Source organism: Crocodylus siamensis, chromosome 13 (assembly GCF_052110815.1).
Source record: "Crocodylus siamensis isolate JL-2025a chromosome 13, ASM5211081v1, whole genome shotgun sequence".
NCBI classification, from domain to species: Eukaryota; Metazoa; Chordata; order Crocodylia; family Crocodylidae; genus Crocodylus; species Crocodylus siamensis.
The window spans coordinates 795,264-806,123 of NC_143407.1; the positions used below are offsets into that span (position 1 = coordinate 795,264).

At 47.5% G+C, this 10,860-nt stretch overlaps 1 protein-coding gene across 1 annotated transcript in view; it reads right to left on the reverse strand.

Moving 5' to 3' along the window:
* The window catches only part of MAGI3 (membrane associated guanylate kinase, WW and PDZ domain containing 3), a 171,547-nt gene extending 161,254 nt beyond the window's left edge, over positions 1 to 10,293 (reverse strand). The window contains exon 1 of the mRNA XM_090026320.1: positions 9,859 to 10,293. Coding sequence (XP_089882446.1) covers positions 9,859 to 10,201 — 343 coding nt within the window. The 5' untranslated portion in view covers positions 10,202 to 10,293. The remainder of the gene's footprint in view (positions 1 to 9,858) is intronic.
* Between the last annotated feature and the right edge of the window lie 567 nt (positions 10,294 to 10,860).

A 10,860-nucleotide genomic window follows, 5' to 3' on the forward strand; every position in this document is an offset into this window, starting at 1 on the left:
ACACATTAGCACTTCTCATGCTTGAGCACAATCAGGATCTTCAAATCATGTATTCACCTGCTGAAGTGCTCCATGGTGCCCAGGTATATCAGACGTTGGATTTACCCAAAGAACCTCGTCTGCCATGGTGCCCAGCCCTTCAGGCATGCTCAGTGCATACCTAATGCAGGCAGGCAGGACTGGGCTCTACACAAAACAGCAATGTGGCCAGAAGAAGTGATGCTACTCCCCTTGCACACAGTAACCTGGTCCTCCATAGCCTGCGGGGATGCCAGCCCATACCTCGCACCTTTCAGGAGAATGCCCTAAACAACCACGGACATGCGGAGTGCTCTGTGCTGGAAGCAATCTCCACACCTGATGAAGCTCTACCCATTCTCCTACAGCAAGTGGGGCACTGACCCCCACGCTGGGGAGTCCGCCGCAGGAGCCAGACACCTGCAAGCTAATTCTGATGCTCAATTCTTAAGTCCTTTTGTGTATCTGGCCTCAAGTTTGTAGTGTCTGACAATCCCAAACTGTCACAGGAGATGACAGCACCACTGAGAAGTGCTGTTTGCAATCAGCACAGAACAAACACATTGTGATCTCAGGACTCAGAAACCAAAAGCAGGATTGGCTTTGATCTGCACGGGGAAGCCCTTTGAACGATATGCCCTACTTCTTTCCCCTCTAAATAAAAAAGCTGCGTATCATCAGAGCTCGGCCATGCTACATATCCTGAATTCCCACAGCACTCAGTAGAAGCTGAGGACTCGGCACTCTCCTGTTTCAGACTTCTACACAGTTCCCATGCCGTAGCTATGAGGAATGCATGTCAAAGTTGGGTGAAATTATTAATGAGTCAGTCTAGGTTACGTCCAGGTGAAGAGAGCTATAAACAACTATTGAAGAGATTAATCAATAATTAAAGGAGCATTAAAAAAATGAACAAGCATCACATGCATTAGCTTCCCATTTTACGAGGGAAACAAGATTTGTTTGGTACTATCTTTTAACGGATCAACTACATCGTTAGGAAGAGATTTATACATTAGACAAGCTTGTCAGGCACCAAAGGTTCAAGTCTGAACATTAATGCATCAGAGAAGGAAATTAACCTCTCCGACTTGGTCAACTGTCACCATAAAAGTTGTAAGATCTTTAATTATTCATAAGAAAGGTAAGGCAGGGCTTTACAATGCACTAAAAGCTGTGACTTACTAGTTTTAATAATCCGTTATTCAAGAGGTAATGGCACTTGAAAGTTTAAGGTATTTACCAGATGTCGGAAACCTTGATTTAAGGACTATAAGGCAGCAATACTTCTGCTACTCTGAAAGAGAATTCGTTTTTCTAACAGACGACTGTCTGCTCTCATCTGGTACATGTCAAGAGGAAAAGGAATTCCCTGAAAGCTCCGAGCAGCTGGGAGGACCAGGGCACAGAGCTGTGGTCACGTGGCCAGGTTACAGGCTCAGCGTGACCACCTTCTAGGTTTCAGCGCGTTCAAATCACAGAGCCCTTCTACAATTATTCCGAGGAGGATTATGCACCTGCTTTTTCTCTAGGGGAAACGCTACGAAAGTGTCTGACTGGCGGGGAGTTTGGAAGACGCGGCAGAGACTAGAAAGGGAGCCAGCATTCAGCATTTAGGAAAAACAATGGCTCCAGGATAAAGTGGGCCAGAAGTGGGGAAGTTCTGCAACCCTGGGCAAAGCAGAGGGAGAGAATGATGATAAAATGCTGGGAGCTGTTCAGAGGCCTCATGGTAAGCAAAATCATAAAGCAGAGAGACACCCCTAAAGCAGGAGACGCAAGAAAGACTATTACAGACGCTTAAAATGCCCTTATGAAGTTTACTTTTAAACTGATTTCATACCAACTGAAAATCCTATTTAGAAAACAGACACGTGATTACTATTTTAATTGGGCATATTTTTATTAACAACTGGGACAGCCATTTTCAAATCAATAATATCTTAGTACTTAGGCAAAACTAATCAAGCAAATGGAATCAAAAATCTTCAAGCTGGTAGACTTGCACTGTATTTTTTTTTTTTTTTTTTTTGGTGCTGTCTACAGATACAATTAAATCACTGAAAATACATGTTGTGGCGATACTCCTCGGCTTCTAAACTAATGCTGAGTAATCTGCAGAGGGAGGTGAATGGGAACCTTTATATAACAGAAAAACATTACTGCCTAAAAAAACCTATTGTAGGAGATAACTTTTAATTGGCCATGTAATAAACCCAGACAAAGATATATTCAAAATTACCAAGCCCAGTCACAACTGTTCTGTATTAAAGAGAAACCTGAAGGGCATCCTTCATATTCAATCACAAAATACAGTGAAAAAGATTTCAAGGGACCTTTTCACTTTCAGATATTCTTTTCCCTGTTTTAAAAGTTCTAGTTACTCTGAAAGAGATTTTTGCTCCCTTCAGGTTATTCATAGTAAAGCATAATGTTCCAGTTTCCAAGTCACGGTCCTTCCCTCAACAGCAAATTAGATCATCATAAATATGAGAGCAGAGTCATAATGCAAAAAACATTTACATTTAAAAAGAAAAATCACCATGTGTGGTGATGCACGTATTATTAATAAATTAAGACTCAAACCACACTACCTATGAGGGCTGGTATAAGAGAGAGTAATTCAAGAGATTTAAAACGGGAAAGGGGAAAAGTCAGATTCAACAGAAATACTAATGCTGTGACTATAACTACTAGCATCCAGGCATACCCCTGAAAGTTAGCCACTTCCACACAGGCAGATTTGGACCTGTACTGCTTCTAATGGGACGTAGATTATTTCTCCAGTGCTAAAACAAGTAGAATATTCACACTTTCCCTGGATAAACCCCCCAAACTTCAACTGAAGAGTCCCAACAGAGGTTTTCAAAGGCACAAAGAACAGCTGAATCATTTCTACTGCAAGAAAAACAACTAGAATTGGGTTCCTAATTCTGATTTTTTTTTACTTTGCAAGTTTTCTCCTGATCCGAACTGCTAATTTTAACAACATTCAAAAACAAGTTAGTGTGACACGCTTGACATGAAATGCCCATCTTAAAAGGCAACCAAATACGATGTATAAAACACTAATTGTCCACTTAGGCGGCAAATAGCATTGGTTTCTGCAGGGAAAAGTACATCACTGAAGTGAATGAACAAGTTCTAATTCTTGATAAGGGAGCGCCAAAATAAAGTTTTGATTTTTTTTTTTTTTAAAACAGATTGTTAATCATATCAAATCAGGACAAAAGGACCAAAGAAGCAGAAATGGAATATTCTTTAATTCAAATCAAGTGCAAAAAAATTTAGAACCCATGAACACGGTTCTAAAGAAGGGTAAGAGCGTTAATGCCTCCAACCTCTTACTTCTTCTGAAGATGCAAAACTACCTCAGAGCTCTGATGAGTTATTTGAAATACACAGAGAAACAGGGACTATTGAGAAAGCACCTTCCAACTGAGTATAGTCCTGGTTCTTCCTTTAAAAACCTGTCTGGACATTTTTCTGTAAACAGAACAAGTCACCTCCCATCATTACCGATGCATTTGTTTCAAGACAGAAGCAGGTGGAAGTATTCATACTTCGTCTTTTAGTAGTTTTAACAAGAAGCTACTGCAATATAGAAGTGAAGATTCAACATTGTCCACCTTGTTTTTGCAATACTACTGAACAAATGTTTTACATTAGGAGCCTTTCTTTATATATATATACTTTATTGTACATCAAACTGACAATAGTAAACAGCTCATTTTTATAAAAGTACCTTAGACATTTTAGAATTCAGTCACCTGGAAATTGGTCCCTGCTGCTGAAGGTCTAACCCCGTGAACCTCAACCAGTCAAATGGGGGGGGCGGGGGGGGGGGGGGGTAAAGATTTTAGACAAACTCCATCATCACCTCCTAAATCCTGATTGCAGAGAAAGCAACTTCAAAACATGGCTTGTCCAAATACTCGTATCAATACAGGGTAGCCTAGTCCAGTAAGGGGACGAGGAGTAACAAATGCAGCATCTGGCTGCCAGTCAGGCATTTCACCACAGATACCCGAGTAGTACTGGGCCATAATTAACACCACTGGCATCACAGCTGCCCATTTATAATGACAGCTTGAAAATAAAACTGAGGACAATCACCAGTAGAACAAGGTCTCAAAACTGGTCAAAGACGCTTGCCATTTTTCCATTATTCCTAGAAGAAGAAACACCCCAAAATCTTGTTGCCTCTCACTTCCGCTCAACTTCACTTGTAGCAGAAAGTGAGAAAGGAAACCCAGATTTAACTCAAGATCCTGAAGACTTCAGAAGATGCATTAAAATCACAAATCTTGATTCAGCGCGCCCTTGCTGTTCAAGTCAAGCACTTAAAATCACCGAGACTAATCACAGTAGGAAAATGAAGCGTATTATTAATGCTTTAAAAGCAGGTCACCTATAGCTAACTCAGTGAATCCATCTTGTTTATCAATTTTTGCTGCGCCTCGGACCGCGCGGGTTGGGACAAGGGCTGGATTTGCACGTTTTGCCTTTTTCCAATGAATCAGATGGTCAAGACAATGGCTTAGCCAGGAGTTTTAAGAACAATAAGCAATTGTTTACCAAAATAAATGTATCCCACCCCACTCCCAGAAGAGAGCTAGTTTTTCTGTTGTGTATCTGTAAAGAAAACATCAGCTGTAAATCAAAGTCCATTCTTGTGTTATTTACTTCCAACAGGAAACAAAAGCTAAAGCCAACAAAACTAAAGAATCAAAACAAGTCCTGTCACACATACATAATGTACTGAAGCAGTCTACCAACAGGTATTGTTTTCAGCTAACGAGCAATGGGGCCTGTCCTGGTGCTTATATCATGTCTGCTGTCGTTTCCTGTATATTTACCAAGCCACACGGCAAAGAATTCACAGCATTTCCCAGTTCAGGAGTGCAGGGTGTCAAATACCACTCGTACAGTAACTCACTTTAGAGAAGGACAGACACCTTCTACTACTCTCTGTGCCAACACATTTTCAGCACAAAAGAGGTTCAAGTAGCATGCTGCAGAGCTGCACTCCACTGGACTGCTCACAAAGCCCCAGTGCTATGGGAGGCTGGAGGCAAATGGCTGAATGTAGCATGCATTTTTCCAGGATGGACATGCAGCAATCCCGCAGCCCTGAAGCTGCAACAGTCGTGGCGCCATGGCTTTGCTAGCGTTGTCCTCTGGAAGGACCAGAAGAGAATCCCTGAAGTCGTGTTACTCAAACTCTGAGCTGAGGATTTTGCACCTATTCATTAATCCACCCTATTTTAGGACCTTACATTTGCTTACAGCCTACTCGGAAACACCGCTGGCTATTAAGCTACTACTCTAATCACCTGTGTGGTTTTGCGCCAGTGGAAGCGTTCACAGCTGTGGTGGCAGCACATTGGCAGAAGGGCTCAGTTCCTGCCTAAATATTGCAGTAAATAAAGATGAAGCCAGCAGTAACCAGTAAACTAACTTTTAACAGAACGTAGTACTGAAGTGGTCAGCTGCACTGCACTGCACTGGAGGCCTATCTCCTCCATTTCTCCCTTCAAAGGCAAGAGCACAATCAGCACCTTGCAAACGCCACCAGCCGTGCCTCAATGCAAGAGCTCACTTTGCGTTAAGGACAGAACTGTTTGATGTCCGTGGCCCACTGGTCCTTGGCCTGCCACTTATCATATGGACATCTGCACATTAGGAATGAGCTTGAAGTCACCACTTTAAGAAATATTTATGTACAATGTAATGCGAGGGTCATCTCCAATGCAATACATTTGACAAGGAGTGCTTCGGTATTTATACCTCAGCGGGAAAGGTGTCCTCAGCTTCTGTCTGTTACCACAGATCTGGAGCTGCATGTCAGTGGGTTCGCACCAGCTGCAGTGTAGCAAACGCCCAAAATCACCGTCTAGGAGCACAGAGCTCTGCACAGGTGTTAGCTACCTGAGTATTTACTCAGCTTCTCAGGGTGATTTTGAAGCCTGAGCTCTAGGCTGCTGTGGCCAGGCTGCTACTAGTACACAAGCGAGCTCATTTAAAGCTGGCTCGTTCACTGAAGTTACAGCAGTGTTGCAACACAGACGCATGCGAAGCAGGAGGCCCTTGTACCTAGAGACAACAAAATATTAGGTACGTTTTCATTGGCAACTATGAACGGAGGGCAGAGAGAGGAGGACAATTCTCCATCAGTGAAACAGGCCATTCCTCGCAATATGTAGTTAACAACTGGCATTCAAATCTTTCAAGTGTTTACTTCGACAAGCCTAAGCTGCATCTTGAATTCTTTATTGCAGATCCACTGCCAAGCTAGCTACAAGCATCGCAGATGCTGATTTCACTGCTATCAAATAAAGATGCTGTTTTCCTTAATGAAGAGTCATGTTTCATCACTGGTGCAAAGCAAGGCCAGCCCACTGATCTGCTGCTAAAGGCCACTGAAACAAACACCCACGTGAGACTTAACTGCACTATGGTACTGACTAAGACGGAGGCAACTATTCAACACAGAGGCTGTACAGACACCAAACGATTAAGAAACATGCTGACAAGTGACTCAATGTCAGGAGGCCAAGGTCAGGACATGCTCAGCACATAAAACTGAACTTTGGAACACCCTTCCCCTCCAGCTCCGACAGCACCTGAGCGCAGACACACGGCAAGGCCTACGACAGACGCTCTCCAGTTCCGTGTACTTCGAGTTGTGAAGGCCCATTTGTCATTTTAAGGAAAATGGAGGATTAAGTAACTTTCCCCTGTTGCACTGTTGTGTTAATTTAAGTCAATTTTTGTGCCTGTTTTTCTTTAATTTGAACGCAAACAAAATGCCTTCCAAAGGACAAGATGCAGTGATGGATCATTAAAATCACAGTCCACATAAAAACAAAATGCAGCAGCAGCGAAGCAGAGCCAACTTCACCAAAACCAAAGCAGCCTGCCCCATCCCTGAGCCACTGCAAGATCGCTGCACGTCCCGTGGCCCAGGACTCAAGCATCCCTGCACAGTAGCACAAACCAGCGCATTGCGCCGTGCGTTCCGAGAAGCTCAGCAAACGTGGACCTTTCACTTCACCAGGGATGGAAAGGAAGCTGATTTCCAAGTCACAAGGCCCTCAAAGGGAATGCCTTGGCAACTTGGAGGCAGCTCTTGCTGAAGCACTGGCACCGAATGCAACTCTGGCAGCATTTCACAGGGCGAGGGGAATGCTTTAAACTGCTGCCTTATAAAAATCAAACCAACACCAAGTTCCCAAAATTCTCTTTAATCCACTGCACGTTTTACTCTGCAACATGTCTTAGGATGAAAAACTTAGTTCCGAGTTTGATTTGCTCCAAAACTGTAAAGCAGAGGGACAGCTAAACTCCAAACGAAGAAAACACATCTGACCCAGGGCAGCGTTTACATGCGGTGGCTGTGTAAGCAGCATGATTAGCATCCATGACTAACTGCTGCAGCCCCACAGATGGAAGATGTCAGCGTTACCACGACTGTCTACTGCCACGCTAGTTTCGGATTTACCGAAAAATAATCGAAGAGAATATTCGTAATTATTAATATTTGTTTAAACTTTGTCAAGTTCACACCCGCACTGTGCAGAACTGGAGAAGCTGCAATTAGCTTCAGATTTAAAATTGTGAATCATTAGTCTGTGTGATTGCAGGTAACACTATTTAGCATTAACTTGACATTTGAGATGCATGGTGGTAAAGAGGACTTTACTGGAATGATTTGATAGTGCTGGCTAATTATAGTACACTTGAATTAATCCCATTCTCTGAACAGAAGCTGAGTTTTCTTTGGGAAATAAAGGAATTGCTTTGAAACAGTGATGAGGAATTCCAAGAACGTTGCATCATTTACATCAGTCCTGACCACGGACAAAGCCAAGATATCATTTGACCACTGTGATTTCACCCACTTCAAATAGTAGCAAACATCACTATGGAGATAACTTCCAGAAATTGTATTTCATAGCTTTGTGACACTGAGTTATCAAATAGAGCACAATTAACTTGCACAGGAATCAGAGTCCCTAACCATTTTCATGCGTCTCACACACCAGGAAAAAAAAAAACCCACTTGATGGGAAAAGTGAGCAGGAAAAAGCGAGAGAGACTCATTCACAAGTTCCTTTAAATCTACCTTTACTGCAAGTGATTCTCTTTGACAGTTTCACCCCGATTTGTACAGCCATATGTTACGTACCTTTATACTTGTACGCATATATTATAGCCATGGGAATAATCACTACCCCACCATCACACTGCCCCAAAGGTTAAGCTCTGGTATTAAACTTGCTGTGTAGTCCTGCTCACTATAGACACAAGGTAAAGTGCTTAGTGTATCTGACAATGGCCTAATTAAAAAACTGAAAAAAATCCCATTTGCCATGTAAATCTCAGATAAAAAGAAAAGTAGCATATCCCTTCTTAAATTCAGAATCCATATTTATCAAAGTGGTTCAAAATTAATCAGCACAGCGCAGAATCTCTTGCTTGCCCTGGGGACAGCTGCCATTTCATTCCTAGTCAGTCCCAATGTTTTACACATAGCCAGCACACACGCTTCATTTCTTATCTTTTTGAGCTTCTTTGAGAGAAAACTGTTTGTAGCGTTACTGGATTTTAAGATTATATAGATGTTAATCCACTAAGAGATGTGACTGGGGCCAAAACCCAGAGATCCGTGCCTTTAGAAATACCCACCTCTGCCTTCAGTAAAGGGACTACAATCCTTTCCGATGCCTCTTGCGGCTCCAGGAAACGTTTGCTTGAAAGTGCCAAGCCACCTTACACGTATCACATGCACACGCTGCATTTCAGCGGTTGCAACTAGAAATTATTCACTGTGACACATGGATGTTTAGATGAGCTACAACGCTCACATCAGGACACAGCAGAACACCAAGCAATCTGAAGACAGAGGGGGAAGGAAATATCCTAAGCAGAACAAAAGAATGAAATTTTAATGCTGAAGCTATAAAGCAACCGTGGGAGGGCAACCCTTCGCTGCAAGACCAAAGCTTTCCATCAGACTCGTTTCTGTAGCAGGCGACCACAGGGCAAGCATTTTTAACAGGTCTGTCAGGACTAATGCTCTGCAAAGGGCAAGTCCTACTTTATCCAAAAATGGCAGGATGCCTGGGGAAAAAAAAAAAAGCAAAAAGCTGGTTCTTTCTGTGTTGCTTTTATCCTGACCATCTTTCCTCCACTGATTTTAGAAGGAAAGAATCTGTTCGTAATAAATGTCCTTATCTCTATTGCCATAAGCCTCCCCCCGGCCTCAACGCCCGCCAGACTTCACAGGGCCCTCGCACACAATCTGTGGGTCCCTAGTAAGCTGACAACTACCCTGCAGGGGCCACCAGCTCGCGGAAGACACGCTTCCTGCACGCTCCTCGTGTGCCAGAGCGCTTTGGAGAGGGGCACCGTGCCACGAACACAACAGAGACGCGGGGGCAGGAGGTCCAACTGAAGTTACTGGAGCCAACTTCACGCTGCGGGGAGCTGCAGACCAAACCCCACGGCCGAGGCGAGCCTCACAGGAGGGCCCAGGGCGGGAGCGCCTTTGCTCGGCCACGAGCTTCCGCGACAACGAGAGCGAGCGAGCCCGGGCAGCAGGCAGGAGCCGGGCGGCGCAAGGGAAACGGCGCGCGCCGTCAGACGATGGAGGGCAGAGGGCGACGCGCTCGCCAGGGGCCGGCAGCGCCGTGGCAGCGGAGGCCCGCCGCTCGTGCTGCCGCGGCCTCGGGCTCCCCGCGGGGAGGAGGCCAGCCCCGCCGTCTGGGCGAGGCAAGGAGGGCGCCGCCGCACCGGGCGCAAGCCCGCGGGCCCGGCCGGCCGCGAGGGGCTCACCTGGGCGCACGGTCTTGAGGCGCACGGGCTCCCTGAAGTGCCGGATGACGGCCAGCGTGTCGCGGTGCGTGAGGCCGCTCACCGGGGTGCCGTTCACCTCCAGCAGCACGTCCCCGGGGCTGGGCGGCTTGCCGGAGAGCAGCGCGGGGCCGGGGCCGGGGCCGGGGCCGGGCTCGGGCAGGCGGGCGCCCAGGTAGGGGAACTCTCCGCGCTCGGCGCCGCCGCGCAGCAGCTCGGGGCCGGGGCCGGGGCCGGGGCCGGGGTCGGGCGGCGCCGCCCAGGACACCACGCACTCCTGCACCTTGCTCAGCCAGTGCCGCCGCCGGCGCAGCGTCTTCGACATGCCGCCGCCGCATGGGGCTCCGAGCCGGCCCGGCCCGGCCCGACCCGACCGCCCAGCGCCCGCCCGCTGCGGCCCCGCCCCGCCCTGACGTCAGCGCCCCGCCCCGCCCCGCCGCGCACGTGTGCGCCCGCCCCCGCCCCCGCCCCGCCCGCGCGGGGGCAGCTGCGAGGCAGCGGGGCAGGGCGGGCGGGCTGAGCGCTGGGCCGCGGCCTCTGCCTCCCGCCGCCCCCGCCCCGGCCGCTCGCGGGCTGCCACGCCAGGCGGGCAGCCTGCTGCCCTGGCCCCTGCGCCCCGCTGAGCGGGAGCGGGCCGCTACCCGCTGCACGCGCGGGGCTCGGGCCTTCCGGCCTCGGGCAGTGAGCCACTGCTGCTGCGGGCACGGTCCACGCCAGACTTAGCTGAACTTGAAAAATAAGCCCTAGAGAGCCTGCTGCTCCAGCGTGCCCTTGCTGCCCGTTTCCCCACCTTCCCCCCGGCGCTGCGTCTGCTGCCGCAAGGCCGAGGGCCCTCCCGGCTCCCGCCTGCTCGGCGCCACACCGCCGGCCCCGTTCGGCCCGGAGCTGAAGGAAGCAGCAGCCGCTGTGCTCGTGTACACGCGGCCATGGAAGGGGAAGCGGGGGGGGGGTGCAGGTGCACCAGCGGGAGGTGTGACGTTACAT